At 56.9% G+C, this 20772-nt stretch overlaps 5 protein-coding genes across 6 annotated transcripts; all 5 read left to right on the top strand.

Moving 5' to 3' along the window:
* Nucleotides 1-2121: 2121 nt before the first annotated feature.
* Nucleotides 2122-3924, top strand: LOC309443238 (T-cell surface glycoprotein CD1b-1-like; the record flags this gene model as incomplete). Its single annotated transcript, XM_082059998.1, has 5 exons — nt 2122-2191; nt 2349-2630; nt 2734-3018; nt 3140-3236; nt 3401-3924. The coding sequence occupies 5 exons, from the start codon at nt 2122-2124 to the stop codon at nt 3459-3461; spliced, it is 795 nt and encodes a 264-aa protein (XP_081916124.1). The 3' UTR covers nt 3462-3924.
* A 758-nt stretch (nt 3925-4682) lies between these two features.
* Nucleotides 4683-6954, top strand: LOC309443405 (T-cell surface glycoprotein CD1b-1-like; the record flags this gene model as incomplete). Its single annotated transcript, XM_082060326.1, has 6 exons — nt 4683-4764; nt 5086-5343; nt 5502-5783; nt 5887-6171; nt 6283-6379; nt 6545-6954. 6 exons carry the CDS (start codon nt 4683-4685, stop codon nt 6603-6605), a joined length of 1065 nt encoding a protein of 354 aa, XP_081916452.1. The 3' UTR covers nt 6606-6954.
* Nucleotides 6955-8653: 1699 nt separating this feature from the next.
* Nucleotides 8654-10931, top strand: LOC309443406 (T-cell surface glycoprotein CD1b-3-like; the record flags this gene model as incomplete). The annotated part of the gene is made up of 6 exons (XM_082060327.1): nt 8654-8735; nt 9056-9313; nt 9472-9753; nt 9856-10140; nt 10257-10353; nt 10519-10931. 6 exons carry the CDS (start codon nt 8654-8656, stop codon nt 10577-10579), a joined length of 1065 nt encoding a protein of 354 aa, XP_081916453.1. The 3' UTR covers nt 10580-10931.
* Nucleotides 10932-13049: 2118 nt separating this feature from the next.
* Nucleotides 13050-14362, top strand: LOC309443407 (antigen-presenting glycoprotein CD1d-like; the record flags this gene model as incomplete). The annotated part of the gene is made up of 4 exons (XM_082060328.1): nt 13050-13296; nt 13455-13736; nt 13831-14115; nt 14232-14362. 4 exons carry the CDS (start codon nt 13050-13052, stop codon nt 14360-14362), a joined length of 945 nt encoding a protein of 314 aa, XP_081916454.1.
* A 2420-nt stretch (nt 14363-16782) lies between these two features.
* LOC309443480 (T-cell surface glycoprotein CD1b-3-like) lies at nt 16783-20115 on the top strand. 2 transcript variants are annotated; one of them, XM_082060457.1, is made up of 7 exons: nt 16943-16955; nt 17055-17109; nt 18053-18372; nt 18919-19200; nt 19304-19588; nt 19710-19806; nt 19940-20115. In XM_082060457.1, exons 2-7 carry the CDS (start codon nt 17087-17089, stop codon nt 19983-19985), a joined length of 1053 nt encoding a protein of 350 aa, XP_081916583.1. In that variant the 5' UTR covers nt 16943-16955; nt 17055-17086; the 3' UTR covers nt 19986-20115. The 2 variants fall into 2 exon arrangements, with proteins under 2 accessions (XP_081916584.1, XP_081916583.1); XM_082060458.1 differs by lacking the exons at nt 16943-16955; nt 17055-17109 and adding an exon at nt 16783-16887 and having other exon boundaries at nt 18115-18372.
* The last annotated feature ends 657 nt before the right edge of the window (nt 20116-20772 follow it).

Here is a 20772-nt window from a genome sequence, read left to right on the forward strand (position 1 = left end):
GACATTCTGGGATTCTGGGATTCTGTGAAATGCACCCATAGCAGGATGAAGCTCATCCACCAAACCTGGAGAACAGATGCATCTGGTGAGCAAACAAGGTAGGAAAATGTAGTCATATGCATGACCTCCCAAGATACCCTACAATAACACAGAACCAAGCACCCAGTACTGGGTGGGTGTCTGCAAATGCTTGTTCACAGCCCTCCAGAGACCCGACAAGAACACGCACATCAACACCCAGGTGTTCGAGAGGTCTCTTCAGGTGGTTCAGCCCAGCCCAGCGGGTGCTGGTTCCCACACACCCAGTGCAGCACCCAGAGGCTCTGCAGCCTTGCCCCCCACACCCCGATCACTCAGCTGCAATTCTGGGCTCAGGGGAACACAGCCCACACCTGAGGGGGGACTGCAAGGACAAGTGCTACCTGCAGAGCCTGTGAGGGCCAGTGGTCACCTGAGGTGGAACTGCAGTCCTGCAGTCACCTGGCAGGGGTCAAGGAGGACGAACAGTCACTTGGGAGGACTGTAAGAACCACTGTCACCTGAGGTGACTGTGGGGACCAATGATCTGTGTGGACGAACAGCACCCTGCCCCTTTTTGTCGTTTGCTGCCTGAAGGAAGTGACAATATCAAGGAACAAGAAGTTGAGACCTCTCCTACAGCATGTAAGAAAGTGAAGAAAATAAGAAATAAAAAAGGCACGAGGGTGAGTACATTCATAGAATCATAAAATGTCCTGAGTTGGAAGGGACCCACAAGGGTCATTGAGTCCATCTCCTGTCCCTGTAATGCAATTCAATAGAGACAAGGAAGAGCTAAAGCAGAACTTCTGGTCCATTGCAACAGTGGAAGACATCTGGAGAAAATTCAGAGGGGTTGAACACATCATGAGAAACCACACAAGCCAGGGGTCTGCTCCTGCCCCATTAGCTACTCAGCTACCACTGATAGGCAAAGGAGGCACGAGGCCAGCGGGCAGCCTGGTGGCACAGGGAGCCCAGGCACGCAGCCAGGCTGTGGGAACAGGGTTCACCTCCTCTGTGAAGAGGACAGACACATCGGAGCATCTAATAGGCAGCACTGAGCAGATGGAGATGTCTGTGCTGTGCAGGGCCAGACATGCCAGGCACAAGTGGCAGTGAGGGACATTCCCGTCAAGGACAGTGGATGCAGCCCATGGCCAGCTGGCACCTCCATCGGTAATGGGGGCAGAAAAGGGGCTGGGACACTCACTGATTGCCAAGGTGCTACCTGCAGCCATGAGGGAATTCTCGTCTAGGCAGTGGGGTGGTGTCACTGCCACCCAAATTCCCCCCAGCACTCACCGTCACACTCAGGGTGCCCCAGACCACACCACCCATAGCAGGAACCTCAGGGCCCTCCCAAAAAACCCCAGTGCCAGCCCCATTGGCTGCCAGGGCCACCAGCGCCAGGGGATCTGCCCTGAGGAGAAGTGTGTGGCCACCTCTGTCACACAACCTTCCTCCTGCTGCTGCAGCCACTGCTGCACGCTGGGGCCTCGCTGCTGGCACCATGCAGCCCCCTCGCCGCTGCCTCCTCCTCCTCCTTCTCCTCTACTTCGTCCTCCTCCCTGGGACATGGGCAGACCTGGAGGGTAAGTGGGAGCCCTGGCTCATGCACATCTGCTCTCACACCCCTGTGGGACCCCACGAGCGAGGGGCTTCCTTCTCCCCACCTGCCTTGGGCACTTGGCTCCTCAACCTTCCTTGTCCCCTGGCTCCAGAACGGCCCCCTGCAGCGATGCCGTCACCCCAGGGGGGTGCAGGGTTGGGAGCTGGGGCTGCCAAGGATGGAGGGGGCTTATGGGGCCCTGCAGGTCCCTGCAACACCAAGGACCTATCCCTCAGCCCCTCCACTTTCCCCATCCCTTTTCTCTCACTCCTATTTCCCCCTGTCGATCCCTGTCTCATGTAGAGGCCTTCACTATTCGACTGCTCCAGATCTCCACCTTCCAAAACAGCTCCTTTGTGGACACGGAGGGCATGGGCCTGCTGGACGACATCGAGCTGGGTTCTCTTGATAAGCACAAGTGGAAAATCCGCTTCCACCAGCCCTGGGTACGCCAAGCCCTGCCCCGCAGTGACTGGGACACGATTGAGAACATGATCAAGATCTATTTGCAAAAGTTCCACCACCTCATCAATGAAGGTGCCGTGCAAAAGGATGTACCCTGTAAGTACCTGCTCTTTTTTGTGTCCCCTCTCTAAATAGCATCTTGGAAGTGGGGAAGACCCAACAGTACTGGTGATGGACAGGAGATGCTAATCCTATCCACATGAAGGCAATCGCCGCTCTTCATAACACCTCTCTGTTCTCTCTGCTTTTCCAGACCCCTTTGTGGCCCAGTGTATGGCGGGCTGCACGCTCTACCCCAACAAGACCTCCCAGACCTTCGCACATGTGGCCTACAATGGCCAGGACTTCCTCAGTCTCTGTGTGGACAATGCCACTTGGCTGCTTTCCCAAGACACTGACTTGTCACGGTATGTCAAAGATATTCTCCAGAACTACACCGCCTTCACTGAGCTGGTAGAAGTTCTCTTCAATGACACCTGCATAGACGACATGGAGAGGTTACTGCTCTACGGGAACACAGTTCTGGAGAGAAAAAGTGAGACCATCCCAACCTTGGCACAGCCACCCCAGAGCCCCCACACACTGGAGCCAAGCGGTCCCCACTGGGGCTCCCCTCATCCCTTTGCTCTCGCCCCCAGAGCTGCCCGTGGCCACCGTCTTCGCCCGCACACCCAGCCCAGCCCAGCTCCTGCTGGTTTGCCGCGTCACCGGCTTCTACCCGCGGTCCATCAGCGTGGCCTGGCTGCGGGATGGCCAGGAGGTGCCGCCAGGCCCAGACACCAACACCAGCGCCATCCTGCCCAACGCCGACCTCACCTACCAGCTGCGCAGTGTCCTGGCCGTGGCCCCCCATGACGGGCACAGCTACGCCTGCCGCGTGCGCCACCGCAGCCTGGGCACCCGCAGCCTCCTCATCCCGTGGGGTAGGTGCCACCCATGGGGACAGACATGGGGCTTCTGAGCTGCCCTGCCCTGCCCTGCCCTGCCCTGCGGGATGGAGCAAAGCTGGGAAAGCTCATGGCAACCTCTGCTTGTGTTTCCCAGGGAACTCAGACGTGGTGCTGATTGCAGGACTTGCGGCTGGGCTGCTGGCAGTTGTGGCCATGGCTGCCGTCATGGTGCTTTGGCTGTGGAGACGCAGGTGAGGCCCTTTCTGTCCCAGGGAGCTGCAGTGGGAGAGGGGAAATGCCCCAGGGATCGCTGCACTTAGTAGCCGTGCTCCTGCTCTGGCCCTGCCAGCTGCGCTCTGCACCCCATGGAGTCTCCTCCGTGGAACAGCCATGAGCCCTTCTCCTCTCATTTCAGAAAGCACCGGCAGATGGAGGAATCAACGTCCAGGAACTCCATCCTGAGCAAAGAAGCTTAGCCCAGAAGGGAGCCAAAGGGCCTTGTTTCCTTCCACCACGCTCACAGGGACAAAAACCCTACCTTTTTCTGCTTCGACAATATTCTGAGCACTCCAAGATCAACTTGACTCTGAGGTGCTGGGAGGGGAAAACTGCAGTGCTCCTGATCCACTCAGATTTGCTAAGCAAGGGTGCAAGTCTGAGACCTCCTCACTTGTGACACCTGATCAGCTCTTACCTCGTGGCACTGTCCACTGAGGCTCTTTAGGGCACCCCAATGCCCAGTGGCAATTTCTCCCAGTTCTGCTGCAATCAGACATTTATCAGCAGGTGGTCAGCTGTGCCCTTCTCCTGTGGCTTTCTAGTATTTTCTCCTAAGAGCTGCATTTATTATCTCTATTCCTGATATATTTTTTTGCTGAGACTGAGTTGTTCCACACAGATTAACAGCACCTAGCCACAAACATTTTACAAAGTCCTGAATAACAGTGAAACTCTGATGTAATCCGTGGGAGCAGCAGATACGTATAAAATGAAATTAAAACATTCATGTTTTCACTAAGAATGTGTGCCTTTCTTGAGGATTTCGATGGGCTCGGAGAAAAAGGAAGTCAATCTCCCATCAAAGATGGAGGAGTTCACAGCCCTCCAGAGACCCGACAAGAACACCCACATCAACACCCAGGTGTTCGAGAGGTCTCTTCAGGTGGTTCAGCCCAGCCCAGCGGGTGCTGGTTCCCACACACCCAGTGCAGCACCCAGAGGCTCTGCAGCCCTGCCCCCCACACCCCGATCACTCAGCTGCAATTCTGGGCTCAGGGGAACACAGCCCACACCTGAGGGGGGACTGCAAGGACAAGTGCTACCTGCAGAGCCTGTGAGGGCCAGTGGTCACCTGAGGTGGAACTGCAGTCCTGCAGTCACCTGGCAGGGCTCAAAGAGGATGAACAGCCACTCATGAGGTATGTAAGAACCAATGTCACCCCTCCTCTAGGCAGCTGGGCGGCCTCACTGCCACCCAAATTCCCCCAGCACTCACAGTCACACTCAGGGTGCCCCAGACCACACCACCCATAGCAGGAACCTCAGGGCCTTCCCAAAAAAAACCATTGGGCTATTAACACCAGGGGAGCTGCCCAGGCAGAGCCGCCCTGAGGAGAAGTGTGTGGCCACCTCTGTCACACAACCTTCCTCCTGCTGCTGCAGCCACTGCTGCACGCTGGGGCCTCGCTGCTGGCACCATGCAGCCCCCTCGCCGCTGCCTCCTCCTCCTCTTTCTCCTCTACTTCGTCCTCCTCCCTGGGACATGGGCAGACCTGGAGGGTAAGGGGGAGCCCTGGCTCATGCACATCTGCTCTCACACCCCTGTGGGACCCCACGAGCGAGGGGCTTCCTTCTCCCCACCTGCCTTGGGCACTTGGCTCCTCAACCTTCCTTGTCCCCTGGCTCCAGAACGGCCCCCTGGCAGCGATGCCGTCACCCCAGGGGGGTGCAGGGTTGGGAGCTGGGGCTGCCAAGGATGGAGGGGGCTTATGGGGCCCTGCAGGTCCCTGCAACACCAAGGACCTATCCCTCAGCCCCTCCACTTTCCCCATCCCTTTTCTCTTGCTCCCATCTGCCCCCGTCAATCCCTGTCTCCTGTAGGAGCCTTCACTCTTCGGCTGCTCCGGATCTCCACCTTCCAAAACAGCTCCTTTGTGGACACGGAGGGCATGGGCCTGCTGGAAGACATCGAGCTGGGTTCCCTTGATCAGTATACCTGGAAAATCCGCTTCCACCAGCCCTGGGTGCGCCCAGCCCTTCCCAGTGGTGACTGGGACACGATGGAGAACATGATCAAGATCTATTTGCAACAATTCAACTACCAGTTCAATGAAGGTGCTGTGCAGAATAATGTACCCTGTAAGTACTCAGTCTTCTCTGTCTTACGTCTGCAAACAGTGTCTTGGAAGTGGAGAAGGATCCAACAGTACTGCTGCTGGACAGCAGATGCTAATCCTACCCACAGGAAGGCAATCCCTGCTCCTCATAACACCTCTCTGTCCTCTCTGCTTCTCCAGACCCCTTTGTGGTCCAATGTATGGCGGGCTGCACGCTCTACCCCAACAAGACCTCCCAGGCCTTTGTGCAAGTAGCCTACAATGGCCAGGACTTCTTCAGCTTCTGTGTGGACAATGTCACTTGGGTCCTCTCGCAAGACACTGACCTGTCACAGTATGCCCAGTCCATTATCCAGAATGATACTGCCTTCACTGACATGCTAACCGTGCTCCTCAACGACACCTGCATCGACTACACGGAGAGGTTACTGCACTATGGGAAGGCTGCTCTGCAGAGACAAGGTGAGACCACCCCAGCCTTGACACAGCCACCCCAGAGCCCCCACACACTGGAGCCAAGCGGTCCCCACTGGGGCTCCCCTCATCCCTTTGCTCTCGCCCCCAGAGCTGCCCGTGGCCACCGTCTTCGCCCGCACACCCAGCCCAGCCCAGCTCCTGCTGGTTTGCCGCGTCACCGGCTTCTACCCGCGGTCCATCAGCGTGGCCTGGCTGCGGGATGGCCAGGAGGTGCCGCCAGGCCCAGACACCAACACCAGCGCCATCCTGCCCAACGCCGACCTCACCTACCAGCTGCGCGGTGTCCTGGCCGTGGCCCCCCATGACGGGCACAGCTACGCCTGCCGCGTGCGCCACCGCAGCCTGGGCACCCGCAGCCTCCTCATCCCGTGGGGTAGGTGCCCCCCGTGGGGACAGACATGGGGCTTCTGACCTGCCCTGCCCTGCCCAGCGGGATGGAGCAAAGCTGGGAAAGCTCATGGCAACGTCTGCTTGTGTTTCCCAGGGAACTCAGAGGTGGTGCTGATTGCAGGACTTGCGGCTGGGCTGCTGGCAGTTGTGGCCATGGCTGCCGTCATGGTGCTTTGGCTGTGGAGACGCAGGTCAGGCCCTTTCTGTCCCAGGGAGCAGCAGTGGGAGAGGGGAAATGCCCCAGGGATCGCTGCACTTAGCAGCCGTGCTCCTGCTCTGGCCCTGCCAGCTGCGCTCTGCACCCCCATGGAGTCTCCTCTGTGCAACAGCCATGAGCCCTTCTCCTCTCATTTCAGAAAGCACCGGCAGATGGAGGAATCAACGTCCAGGAACTCCATCCTGAGCAAAGAAGCTTAGCCCAGAAGGGAGCCAAAGGGCCTTGTTTCCTTCCACCACGCTCACAGGGACAAAAACCCTACCTTTTTCTGCTTCGACAATATTCTGAGCACTCCAAGATCAACCTGACTCTGAGGTGTTGGGAGGGGAAAACTGCAGTGCTCCTGATCCACTCAGATTTGCTAAGCAAGGGTGCAAGTCTGAGACCTCCTCGCTTGTGACACCTGATCAGCTCTTACCTCGTGGCACTGTCCGCTGAGGCTCTTTAGGGCACCCCAATGCCCAGTGGCAATTTCTCCCAGTTCTGCTGCAATCAGACATTTATCAGCAGGTGGTCAGCTGTGCCCTTCTACTGTGGCTTTCTAGTATTTTCTCCTAAAAGCTGCCTTTATTAATCATATTCCAGAAATATTTTTGCTGAGACTGAGTTGTTCCATGCAGATTAACAGCACCTAGCCACAAACATTTTACAAATTCCTGAATAACAGTGAAACTCTGATGTAATCCGTGGGAGCAGCAGATACGTATAAAATGAAATTAAAACATTCATGTTTTCACTAAGAATGTGTGCCTTTCTTGAGGATTTCGATGGGCTCGGTAAGGTTTTGATCAGCTGTAAATGCAAGCTCAAGCACCAGTGAATTATTGGTGCTAATTACAGGAACGACCGAAGGAAAAAAAAAAAAATAAAGTGTGTTTCTGCTTATACAAACATGTTCTTACGTATTTAATGAAAATAAGCAGCTGTGCAGTTGGCGATAAAATGCCTCCATGCCTCCCAATTCGGGAGAAAAAGGAAGTCAATCTCCCATCAAAGATAGAGGAGTTCAGAGAGGCATAGGAGGCAATTTAAGCTGTGCTCCAATTCAACCACACACTTGAATGTGCAGCTTCCCAAGGCTTGGTGTCTCAGGACAACTTCCTGGCAAATGTTCACAGGAAAAGTCTCTGGTAGACATGTGAGCCACCTGTCAGTTGGGTCAGAAGAAAACCCAGCTGGCCTGTGGACCACATCCACCACAGCTCCACTGGGGATGGTTCTCCCTTGGCCAAACTCCGTGACCCACAGTGCTGTGAGCAGCACTGAATTTATCTGGCAGCCAGAATCACCTGCTGGCACTGCAGGGCTCAAGGATCTCGCTGCACAAGGAGTGATGCTGACTCTCTCCCAGCCCTTGCTGAGCTAGGACAGACAGATGAAACATTTAGCTGCAGGCAGGTCTTACCTTGGGGCTGGAAGCCCAAAGCCTCAGCATCAACAGGGCACATGAGGCACTTCATATCCCAAATGGAGGGAAACACCTTGCAGCACTCATGGGACATATGAGGATGAAGCTCACCCACCGAACCTGGAGAACAGATGCAGCCGGTGAGCAAACCGGACAAGAAAATATAGTCATGTGCATGACCTCCCAAGATACCCTACAATAACACAGAATCAAGCACCCAGTACCTGGCGGGTGTCTGCAAATGCTTGTTCACAGCCCTCCAGAGACCCGACAAGAACACCCACATCAACACCCAGGTGTTCGAGAGGTCTCTTCAGGTGGTTCAGCCCAGCCCAGCAGGTGCTGGTTCCCACACACCCAGTGCAGCACCCAGAGGCTCTGCAGCCCTGCCCCCCACACCCCGATCACTCAGCTGCAATTCTGGGCTCAGGGGAACACAGCCCACACCTGAGGGGGGACTGCAAGGACAAGTGCTACCTGCAGAGCCTGTGAGGGCCAGTGGTCACCTGAGGTGGAACTGCAGTCCTGCAGTCACCTGGCAGGGCTCATAGAGGATGAACAGCCACTCATGAGGTATGTAAGAACCAATGTCACCCCTCCTCTAGGCAGTGGGGTGGCCAAATTCCCCCAGCACTCACAGTCACACTCAGGGTGCCCCAGACCACACCACCCATAGCAGGAACCTCAGGGCCTTCCCAAAAAGAACCATTGGGCTATTAACACCAGGGGAGCTGCCCAGGCAGAGCCGCCCTGAGGAGAAGTGTGTGGCCACCTCTGTCACACAACCTTCCTCCTGCTGCTGCAGCCACTGCTGCACGCTGGGGCCTCGCTGCTGGCACCATGCAGCCCCCTCGCCGCTGCCTCCTCCTCCTCCTTCTCCTCTACTTCGTCCTCCTCCCTGGGACATGGGCAGACCTGGAGGGTAAGGGGGAGCCCTGGCTCATGCACATCTGCTCTCACACCCCTGTGGGACCCCACGAGCGAGGGGCTTCCTTCTCCCCACCTGCCTTGGGCACTTGGCTCCTCAACCTTCCTTGTCCCCTGGCTCCAGAACGGCCCCCTGCAGCGATGCAGTCACCCCAGGGGGGTGCAGGGTTAGGAGCTGGGGCTGCCAAGGATGCAGGGGGCTTATGGGGCCCTGCAGGTCCCTGCAACACCAAGGACCTAGCCCTCAGCCCCTCCACTTTCCCCATCCCTTTTCTCTTGCTCCCATCTGCCCCCGTTAATCCCTGTCTCCTGTAGGAGCCTTCACTATTCGGCTGCTCCGGATCTCCACCTTCCAAAACAGCTCTTTTGTGGACACGGAGGGCATGGGCCTGCTGGAAGACATCAAGCTGGGTTCCCTTGATCAGCATACCTGGAAAATCCGCTTCCACCAGCCCTGGGTGCGCCCAGCCCTTCCCAGTGGTGACTGGGACGCGATGGAGAACATGATCAAGATCTATTTGCAACAATTCAACTATCAGTTCAACGAAGGTGCCATGCAGAATAATGTACCCTGTAAGTACTCAGTCTTCTCTGTCTTACGTCTGCAAACAGTGTCTTGGAAGTGGAGAATGATCCAACAGTACTGCTGCTGGACAGCAGATGCTAATCCTACCCACGGGAAGGCAATCCCTGCTCCTCATAACACCTCTCTGTCCTCTCTGCTTCTCCAGACCCCTTTGTGATCCAAGGCATGGCGGGCTGCACGCTCTACCCCAACAAGACCTCCCAGGCCTTTGTGCAAGTGGCCTACAATGGCCAGGACTTCTTCAGCTTCTGTGTGGACAATGTCACTTGGGTACTCTCGCAAGACACCGACCTGTCACAGTATGCCCAGTCCATTATCCAGAATTATACTGCCTTCACTGACATGCTAACCGTGCTCCTCAACGACACCTGTATCGACTACACGGAGAGGTTACTGCACTATGGGAAGGCTGCTCTGCAGAGACAAGGTGAGACCACCCCAACCTTGCACAGCCACCCCAGAGCCCCCACACACTGGAGCCAAGCGGTCCCCACTGGGGCTCCCCTCATCCCTTTGCTCTCGTCCCCAGAGCTGCCCGTGGCCACAGTCTTCGCCCGCACACCCAGCCCAGCCCAGCTCCTGCTGGTTTGCCGCGTCACCGGCTTCTACCCGCGGTCCATCAGCGTGGCCTGGCTGCGGGATGGCCAGGAGGTGCCGCCAGGCCCAGACACCAACACCAGCGCCATCCTGCCCAACGCCGACCTCACCTACCAGCTGCGCAGTGTCCTGGCCGTGGCCCCCCATGACGGGCACAGCTACGCCTGCCGCGTGCGCCACCGCAGCCTGGGCACCCGCAGCCTCCTCATCCCGTGGGGTAGGTGCCCCCCGTGGGGACAGACATGGGGCTTCTGAGCTGCCCTGCCCTGCCCTGCCCTGCGGGATGGAGCAAAGCTGGGAAAGCTCATGGCAACGTCTGCTTGTGTTTCCCAGGGTACTCGGACGTGGTGCTGATTGCAGGACTTGTGGCTGGGCTGCTGGCAGTTGTGGCCATGGCTGCCGTCATGACGCTTTGGCTGTGGAGACACAGGTCAGGCCCTTTCTGTCCCAGGGAGCTGCAGTGGGAGAGGGGGAAATGCCCCAGGGATCGCTGCACTTAGCAGCCGTGCTCCTGCTCTGGCCCTGCCAGCTGCGCTCTGCACCCCATGGAGTCTCCTCCGTGGAACAGCCATGAGCCCTTCTCCTCTCATTTCAGAAAGCACCGGCAGATGGAGGAATCAACGTCCAGGAACTCCATCCTGAGCAAAGAAGCTTAGCCCAGAAGGGAGCCAAAGGGCCTTGTTTCCTTCCACCACGCTCACAGGGACAAAAACCCTACCTTTTTCTGCTTTGACAATATTCTGAGCACTCCAAGATCAACTTGACTCTGAGGTGTTGGGAGGGGAAAACTGCAGTGCTCCTGATCCACTCAGATTTGCTAAGCAAGGGTGCAAGTCTGAGACCTCCTCGCTTGTGACACCTGATCAGCTCTTACCTCGTGGCACTGTCCGCTGAGGCTCTTTAGGGCACCCCAATGCCCAGTGGCAATTTCTCCCAGTTCTGCTGCAATCAGACATTTATCAGCAGGTGGTCAGCTGTGCCCTTCTACTGTGGCTTTCTAGTATTTTCTCCTAAAAGCTGCCTTTATTAATCATATTCCAGAAATATTTTTGCTGAGACTGAGTTGTTCCACACAGATTAACAGCACCTAGCCACAAACATTTTACAAAGTCCTGAATAACACTGAAACTCTGATGTAATCCGTGGGAGCAGCAGATACGTATAAAATGAAATTAAAACATTCATGTTTTCACTAAGAATGTGTGCCTTTCTTGAGGATTTCGATGGGCTCGGTAAGGTTTTGATCAGCTGTAAATGCAAGCTCAAGCACCAGTGAATTATTGGTGCTAATTACAGGAACGACCGAAGGAAAAAAAAAAAAAATAAAGTGTGTTTCTGCTTATACAAACATGTTCTTACGTATTTAATGAAAATAAGCAGCTGTGCAGTTGGGGATAAAATGCCTCCATGCTTCCCAATTCAGGAGAAAAAGGAAGTCAATCTCCCATCAAAGATAGAGGAGTTCAGAGAGGCATAGGAGGCAATTTAAGCTGTGCTCCAATTCAACCACACACTTGAATGTGCAGCTTCCCAAGGCTTGCTGTCTCAGGACAACTTCCTGGCAAATGTTCACAGGAAAAGTCTCTGGTAGACATGTGAGCCACCTGTCAGTTGAGTCAGAAGAAAACCCAGCTGGCCTGTGGACCACATCCACCACAGCTCCACTGGGGATGGTTCTCCCTTGGCCAAACTCCGTGACCCACAGTGCTGTGAGCAGCACTGAATTTGTCTGGCAGCCAGAATCACCTGCTGGCACTGCAGGGCTCAAGGATCTCACTGCACAAGGAGTGATGCTGACTCTCTCCCAGCTTTTGCTGAGCTAGGACAGACAGATGAAACATTTAGCTGCAGGCAGGTCTTACCTTGGGGCTGGAAGCCCAAAGCCTCAGCATCAACAGGGCACATGAGGCACTTCATATCCCAAATGGAGTGAAACACCTTGCAGCACTCATGGGACATATGAGGATGAAGCTCACCCACCGAACCTGGAGAACAGATGCAGCCGGTGAGCAAACCGGACAAGAAAATATAGTCATGTGCATGACCTCCCAAGATACCCTACAATAACACAGAACCAAGCACCCAGTACCTGGCGGGTGTCTGCAAATGCTTGTTCACAGCCCTCCAGAGACTCGATAAGAACACCCACATCAACACCCAGGTGTTCGAGAGGTCTCTTCAGGTGGTTCAGCCCAGCCCAGCAGGTGCTGGTTCCTACACACCCAGTGCAGCACCCAGAGGCTCTGCAGCCCTGCCCCCCGCACCCCGATCACTCAGCTGCAATTCTGGGCTCAGGGGAACACAGCCCACACCTGAGGGGGGACTGCAAGGACAAGTGCTACCTGCAGAGCCTGTGAGGGCCAGTGGTCACCTGAGGTGGAACTGCAGTCCTGCAGTCACCTGGCAGGGCTCACAGAGGATGAACAGCCACTCATGAGGTATGTAAGAACCAATGTCACCCCTCCTCTAGGCAGTGGGGCGGCCTCACTGCCACCCAAATTCCCCCCAGCACTCACCGTCACACTCAGGGTGCCCCAGACCACACCACCCATAGCAGGAACCTCAGGGCCTTCCCAAAAAGAACCATTGGGCTATTAACACCAGGGGAGCTGCCCAGGCAGAGCCGCCCTGAGGAGAAGTGTGTGGCCACCTCTGTCACACAACCTTCCTCCTGCTGCTGCAGCCACTGCTGCACGCTGGGGCCTCGCTGCTGGCACCATGCAGCCCCCTCGCTGCTGCCTCCTCCTCCTCTCCCTCCTCTGCCACCTCCTCCTCCCTGGGACATGGGCAGACCTGGAGGGTAAGTGGGAGCCCTGGCTCATGCACATCTGCTCTCACACCCCTGTGGGACCCCACGAGCGAGGGGCTTCCTTCTCCCCACCTGCCTTGGGCACTTGGCTCCTCAACCTTCCTTGTCCCCTGGCTCCAGAACGGCCCCCTGGCAGCGATGCAGTCACCCCAGGGGGGTGCAGGGTTGGGAGCTGGGGCTGCCAAGGATGGAGGGGGCTTATGGGGCCCTGCAGGTCCCTGCAACACCAAGGACCTATCCCTCAGCCCCTCCACTTTCCCCATCCCTTTTGCTCCCATCGGCTCCGTCAATCCCTGTCTCCTGTAGGAGCCTTCACTATGCGGATGCTCCGGATCTCCACCTTCCAAAACAGCTCCTTTGTGGACACGGAAGCACTGGCCTTGCTTGAAGACATCGAGCTGAGTTCTCTTGATAAGCATACGTGGAAAATCCGCTTCCACCAGCCCTGGCTGCGCCCAGCCCTTCCCAGTGGTGACTGGGACACGATTGAGAACATGATCAAGATCTATTTGCAACAATTCAACTACCAGGTCAATGAAGGTGCTGTGCAGAATAATGTACCCTGTAAGTACTCAGTCTTCTCTGTCTTCCCTCTGCAAACAGCGTCTTAGAAGTGGAGAAGGATCCAACAGTACTGCTGCTGGACAGGAGATGCTAATCCTACCCACAGGAAGGCAATCCCTGCTCCTCATAACACCTCTCTGTCTTCTCTGCTTCTCCAGACCCCTTTGTGGCCCAAGGCATGGCGGGCTGCACGCTCTACCCCAACAAGACCTCCCAGGCCTTTGCCCGTGTGGCCTACAATGGCCAAGAGTCCCTCAGCTTCTGTGTGGACAATGCCACTTGGCTACTCTCCCAGGACACTGACCTGTCACGGTATGCCGAGGCTGTTCTCAATAACTATACCACCTTCAGAGACGTGTTAGTTGTGATCCTCAACGACACCTGCATCGACTACGTGGAGATGCTTCTGCACTACGGGAAGGCATCTTTGGACAGACAAGGTGAGACCACCCCAACCTTGGCACAGCTACCCCGCACACTGGAGCCAAGCGGTCCCCACTGGGGCTCCCCTCATCCCTTTGCTCTCACCCCCAGAGCTGCCCGTGGCCACCGTCTTCGCCCGCACACCCAGCCCAGCCCAGCTCCTGCTGGTTTGCCGCGTCACCGGCTTCTACCCGCGGTCCATCAGCGTGGCCTGGCTGCGGGATGGCCAGGAGGTGCCGCCAGGCCCAGACACCAACACCAGCGCCATCCTGCCCAACGCCGACCTCACCTACCAGCTGCGCAGTGTCCTGGCCGTGGCCCCCCATGACGGGCACAGCTACGCCTGCCGCGTGCGCCACCGCAGCCTGGGCACCCGCAGCCTCCTCATCCCGTGGGGTAGGTGCCCCCCGTGGGGACAGACATGGGGCTTCTGCCCTGCCCTGCCCTGCCCTGCCCTGCGGGATGGAGCAAAGCTGGGAAAGCTCATGGCAACCTCTGCTTGTGTTTCCCAGGGAACTCAGAGGTGGTGCTGATTGCAGGACTTGCGGCTGGGCTGCTGGCAGTTGTGACCATGGCTGCCGTCATGATGCTTTGGCTGTGGAGACGCAGGGGAGGCCCTTTCTGTCCCAGGGAGCTGCAGTGAATTAATGGTGCTAATTACAGGAAACACCAAAGGAAAAAAAAATAAAGCATGTTTGTGCCACTAATAACACATTCTTATGTATTTAATGGAAACAAGCAACTGGGTACATGGGGGTAAAATACCTCCAGGCCTCCCAATTCAGGAGAAAAAGGAAGTCAATCTCCCATCAAAGATAGAGGAGTTCAGAGAGGCATAGGAGGCAATTTAAGTTGTGCTCCAATTCAACCACACACTTGAATGTGCAGCTTCCCAAGGCTTGGTGTCTCAGGACAACTTCCTGGCAAATGTTCACAGGAAAAGTCTCTGGTAGACATGTGAGCCACCTGTCAGTTGGGTCAGAAGAAAACCCAGCTGGCCTGTGGACCACATCCACCACAGCTCCACTGGGGATGGTTCTCCCTTGGCCAGACTCCGTGACCCACAGTGCTGTGAGCAGCACTGAATTTGTCTGGCAGCCAGAATCACCTGCTGGCACTGCAGGGCTCAAGGATCTCACTGCACAAGGAGTGATGCTGACTCTCTCCCAGCTTTTGCTGAGCTAGGACAGACAGATGAAACATTTAGCTGCAGGTCTCACCTTGGGGCTGGAAGCCCACAGCCTCAGCACCAACAAAGCTGGGAAAGCTCATGGCAACCTCTGCTTGTGTTTCCCAGGGAACTCAGAGGTGGTGCTGATTGCAGGACTTGTGGCTGGGCTGCTGGCAGTTGTGGCCATGGCTGCCGTCATGATGCTTTGGCTGTGGAGACGCAGGGGAGGCCCTTTCTGTCCCAGGGAGCTGCAGTGAATTCTTGGTGATAATTACAGGAAACACCAAAGGAAAAGAAAAATAAAGTGTGTTTGTGTTGCTACTTAGCTGTTAGTGACCCCACATGCACCTGCACAAGCTATACACCTGCTAATAGCCTGTCAATCAGCTGCTCAGGAAGAAGTGACCAACACTCGCCGTATACGATGCCATGAGGCCAAATAGTCACCTCATACAACTGCGTGGACAACTGCGTGCCCCTTCCCTCACTGGCCACCACATGGCTGTGCTTTGCCATCCCACTGGCCAAATGCTCTCCTCTGCCCCCAGCAATGGTGGCCCTGCTGGGAGGGATGTGGACATTGTGGTGCCACCGCCAGAAATCCCCTAGGTGACGCTGAGGTGAGATGCTGGGGAAGTGGTGCCATTTCTGGGCCTTCCAGGCCACCGCAGCATCCCTACTTCTCCATGGGACAGCTCCATGGAAGGGAAGGGGTTTGATGTCCTTGTCTCCCCATGTCTGACTCAGTGTCACGGGGAGCTGCAGCTCAGCCTGCAGCAGCCCCATATGGGCCTTCCCCGTGTCCCCACCACAGCTGGGGACACCCGAGATGAACACATGGACAGGGACTCCTGGTCCCAGTTGTACTTAGAGTGGCCACATGGTGCCCTGCCATCTTGCAGAGGGGACACCTCAGCCCTGGTTGTGTTTGGATGTTATCAGGGTGATCCACCTCAAATTTCCCCTTGTCTGTGGTTTCAGTTCTGCCTTTGTCCCCAATGCAGGCAGTCCCAGAAAGGGGGAAGAGAAACTGTTGGGTGAGAGGAGGCACCAGGGGACAACCGGGGAGGAGCAGTGGTCAGGGGATGTTGTGGGGGTGAGGCCGGCTCTGGACACCCCGTTGCTCCTCCAGCAATGGCCACTGGTGACAATGGGGGCAGAGCAGGGGAATGGCCCCCACCATTCCTGTTTGCATGCCCAGGGAGCGTTTGGGAGGGGAAGTGTGTTCCCCATCGAAGATGGTGGGAAGCAAAGGGGAGTATCAGACTTCAACCCAAATCCAGGCTCTTTCCCAGGGACATTTCTGGGACACTTGGAGTTCCCCAGCACTGTTCCCACCGCCAAGGGTTGGGCAGGAACTGCTTATCACCTTCCCCTTGGGGAGCCCCATCCACAGGATTAGGCAGATGGTGCAGGAGGAGCCTGATCGTGAGGTTCTGAGGGAGCAAAGCAGCCCTTCTCCCCATGCAGGGTTGGGTACAGCAGCCGTCTTCTCCAGTCAGGGCCAAAACCCAAAAGCCATTGTCATCTCCATTGGAGCTGGTGCATCCCACGAGAATGAGGATGCAGGCAAGGTGGGATTGTGGTGTGGGGCAGCCAGGGGAACCCAGATCAGGTCCTTGAGCACCAGTTTTCTCCTAGTGCCATTTCACGGGCCTCCCTTTCTCTGCCCTCTGCTGCTGGTTGGGTTCTCCCCAGCCTGTCATGGCACTTCATGCTCGAGACCTTATGTCAATTTTCCTCTCCCCCATACATCACCAGCCCCAAGCTGGGATCCCTGGGGCCCTCCCCGATGTATCTGCACCAGTCCCATTGGTGGAGAGCCACCGCTGTGACTTCTGGGGAGGGCTGAGTGTGGGACCTCGTGGGTGTTTCCTCCTCCCACAGTCACTGCTGCTGCTGCTCCAGCCTTGCGGGGTGCACCATGCTGCCCCCTCATCTCCTCCTCTTCCTCTTTCTCCACCTCCTCCTCCCTGGGATGTGGGCAGACCCAGAGGGTAAGTGGAGCCACAGCTCACCCCAAACGCTCTCACCCCTGTGCTGGACAACCCCACAGGATCCTCAGGTGAGGCACAGCCAGGCTCCTGATTGGGGGGGATGATGCCCACCATCAGAAGGCGACCCTGCATTGCACAGTACCCATAGGTACCGTGTCCTTGTCCAGCCTTTCTGTTCCTGCCTCCAGCCTGGGACTTCATGCCCTACTCCCTCCAGCACAGGTACTTGGGCACGCAAGCAGAAGCAGGGCCAGGGGTCTCCAGCCAGGCCTTGGGTGCTGGGGTTCCCCCAAAGGGGGACCCACGGGCACCAGGGGTGTCTCAGCTCCACGTGGTGCTGTGGGCCTCTCCCAGCAGTTCCTCTCACAGGCTGCACCTCTGAGAGGCTGTTTTTTGCACTACCGTCACACAGAGCGTTTCACCGCAGTCCTGAGAGACCTCATGTTTCCAGGGGTGTGCACCAGCAGGCATTTGAACGCAGGATTGATCTCTGGGCTGGGCTACTCTCTTGATCCTGTGAGGGTTCAGTCTCTTTGAACTCCCAGTTCCCAGGAGCCCCCAAATCTGAATGAAATGCCCTTTCCTCTCCTCCATCCTACATGTTCTCTGTGACATGTGCAAGTCTTTTGTAGATCCAAGTCCTGGCACAAGTGCTTCTTCTGGGGAAAGCATCACCCCAAACAAGCACTGAGGTGCCCCCCACCATCTGCTCTGCACAGCCAGTCAGCAGAAATGCTGGAGGGGAGAGGACAAAGTGCCTGAAATGCTGTACAGCAGAGAAATACTTCACTGAAAGTAAAATAGAGAAGAAAAAAGAGCAGCGAAAGCAGAGGAAGTTCAGCCAGGAAAGCAACCCTGAGCAGGCAAGGAGGTGGAAGTCTAGCAAAGACATGGCTTGCCCAGGCAGGGCCGGTTGCAGGCTGCTGGGGGTCCCTGTGTTGTGGTGTGAAGAGCGTAGAATCATAGAATAGTTTGGACTGGAATGGACCTTTAAAGGTCTTCTAGTCCTGCAATGAGCAGGGACATCTTTAACTAGATCAGGTTGCTCAGAGCCCCGTCCAGCCTGGCCTGGGATCTCTCCAGGGGTGGGACAACCTGTGCCAGTATTTCAGCACCCTCATAAAAAATCTTTTCCTTATATCTGAATCCTCTGTTTCCCCTCTAGCCCCTGCCCTCTCACCTCCTCTTTCCTGCAGCTCTTCCCATCCATATACTCTGCCCCAGCAGAGCCGCAGGTTTTCCAGCTGCTCCATACCGGCCTCTTCGCCAATGTCAGCTCTGCTGAGGTGTCCGGGGTGGCTCTTCTGGAGGATGTGCCCCTATGTGCACTGGATCCTGCCAATTGGAGCCTCCACTTCCACTGGCCCTGGGCCCGCCAGGCCGCAGCTGAGGGTGATATGGAGAAGCTATTGCCCCACTACAAACACTTTCTGCGCAATATGGTACGATACGTGCAAGAGATAGCCCAGCAGGCGAAACTGGACTGTGAGTACAGCCCCAGCCCCTTTCCCTGGGTTCCATCTGTGCCCTGTTCCCCTCTGAGGAGGCATTTGTGCAGTTTAACAGGGCGCGACACCTCCCGAATGGTAATGGAAAATGCTGTGTCTGGTGTAGCACACGGCTAGCAGGGGTGGGGAGGGCAGCACACCAAAAAAACCCCTCAGGGCTCCTGCCATCTGGCACAGGGGAAGCCCTCTGCACACCAGGGAGCTGCCACCAAATTTACTGGGGCTGCAGGACCTGCACAGCACAGATCAGGGACAGATAAAGGTGAGGGGAAATATTTTCAGGGACAATGTTCTGTTTGTGCAACTGTCCCAGCTTAACTGGCCCTGTATCCACTCCAGCCTTCCAAGGGGACTGAGGGCTTGCAGAGTGTCTGGGGCTTCTTGAAGGATGGCCCCATGCCCTGCTGCCCATTGCTCCCTGCTGCCCATTGCTCCCCTGCACGTGTCTCCAGTCACATCCTGCCTCGTGCTGCCCATGTACCACACACTCACAGGACCTCTCCGCTGGCTCTGCCCTTGGCAGACCCATTGGTGATCCAGTTCCGCGCAGGCTGTGTGCTGCACCCCAACAGGACAAGCTGGGGCTTTATCGATGCTGCGGAGGGTGGCAGAGACCTCGTAACTTTCAAGGTGGAGAGGGAGCGCTGGGAGCCGCAACAGCCATCCCAACTAGCAGTGCTGGTCAACAGGTCCCTCAACCGCCACAAGTCTGTCACGGGGCTCCTGGAGCACCTCCTGTCCATCTCCTGCCCAAGCCAAATCCTCATCCTGCACAGGTACGGGAGAGCAGCTCTGGAGAGACAAGGTGAGACCACCCCAGCCTTGGCACAGCCACCCCAGAGCCCCCACGCACTGGAGCCAAGCGGTCCCCACTGGGGCTCCCCTCATCCCTTTGCTCTCGCCCCCAGAGCTGCCCGTGGCCACCGTCTTCGCCCGCACACCCAGCCCGGCCCAGCTCCTGCTGGTTTGCCGCGTCACCGGCTTCTACCCGCGGTCCATCAGCGTGGCCTGGCTGCGGGGTGGCCAGGAGGTGCCGCCAGGCCCAGACACCAACACCAGCGCCATCCTGCCCAACGCCGACCTCACCTACCAGCTGCGCAGTGTCCTGGCCGTGGCCCCCCATGACGGGCACAGCTACGCCTGCCGCGTGCGCCACCGCAGCCTGGGCACCCGCAGCCTCCTCATCCCGTGGGGTAGGTGCCCCCCGTGGGGATGGGATGCAGGGTGTGGGCAGCAGCCACTGGCCCTGCGAGGGGCAGCTCCTGCTTGGTGCTGCCACACTCATACAGCTGCGCTCTTCTCTCCCTGTGCCAGAAAACCGCAGCACAGCTCCAACCATCAGCATCGCCATTGCAGTGCTTCTCCTAGTGGCTGCATTCTCTGCCGGGGGGTTTTGGTGGTGGAAGCGCAGGTAAGGTCTCCTTCCCACCATCTCTTCTCAGGTTTCTGGACAGACGGGTCAGGCCAGCAGTAACAGCAGCAGCAGCTCTGCAGGGATGAGCTCCCTGGCCCTGAGCGTGGCTCACAAGTGGACCCTCTTGCAGGAAAGGTGACCAAGGTCACACGGGAGAACAGGAATTCATCATCTGAGGCCTGGCTGCCTGCCCAGCAGTGAGCTCTCTCACCACTGGCTCTCCCCGCTCATCTCATCACCTATCTCTGACCCATCAGCACTGACAGCAGTTTGCTCTGGAAAACCACCACATTAAACAGCTACAAATTTTCCAGCTGCATGTGGCTCCTGTGGCTCTCACCCTCCTTCCCCCATCACAAGGTCCCCCCAGGAAACCCCCCAGTGCTCTGCAGGACCCCCCATTGTGGCCAGGAAGACTCTCCCTAGACGCTGGCCAATCCCGCCTGGCGTGTCAGGAGAGAAGCAATTATTCCACCAACCTCTCCCACGTCTTGTCATTTCCATGACCAGTGTCTTTCCTTGGCAGCAGGACAGTGACCTCCTGCGGCCAGACCAGCGTGAGGCTGCTGGGTGGGATGGGGGGTGGAGCAGGCCACAAACTCAGAAGAGATGGAGGGATTTGAGCTGTTTTGCTGGGGAGAGAAGGGGAAGGGAGGACCCAAGTGACATCTTCAATCCTCTGATGTGGGGAAGCATTTTGAGCAGATGCAAAGCCACCCCAGCTCCAGTGCTGATCTCACCCTCTCTCCAGGATGGTTTTGGGTCCGGATCTCCTCCAATCCTGACTCCTGCCTCTGCAAAAGCTGTAGGGATAGGGGACAGTCACTCTCCCAATATGCCTGACAGCCATGAAAGAGCCACGCTGAGGCTCTGGGGGACTCTGTCTTTGAGCAACATGCCACCAAGAAGGGTGGTGTGGTGGGCTGACCATGGCTGTCCACCAGGTGCCCACCAAGCTGCTTT

The sequence above is a fragment of the Streptopelia decaocto genome (genome assembly GCF_964273445.1).
Source record: "Streptopelia decaocto genome assembly, chromosome: 8".
Taxonomy (NCBI): domain Eukaryota; kingdom Metazoa; phylum Chordata; class Aves; order Columbiformes; family Columbidae; genus Streptopelia; species Streptopelia decaocto.

Coding starts and splice junctions, on each gene's coding strand:
- LOC309443480 (XM_082060457.1), top strand. CDS start 17,087: ATGCCCTACTCCCTCCAGCACAG. Junction 18,373..18,918: donor CCAGCAGGCGAAACTGGACT/GTGAGTACAGCC, acceptor TGCCCTTGGCAG/ACCCATTGGTGATCCAGTTC. Junction 19,807..19,939: donor TTTTGGTGGTGGAAGCGCAG/GTAAGGTCTCCT, acceptor ACCCTCTTGCAG/GAAAGGTGACCAAGGTCACA.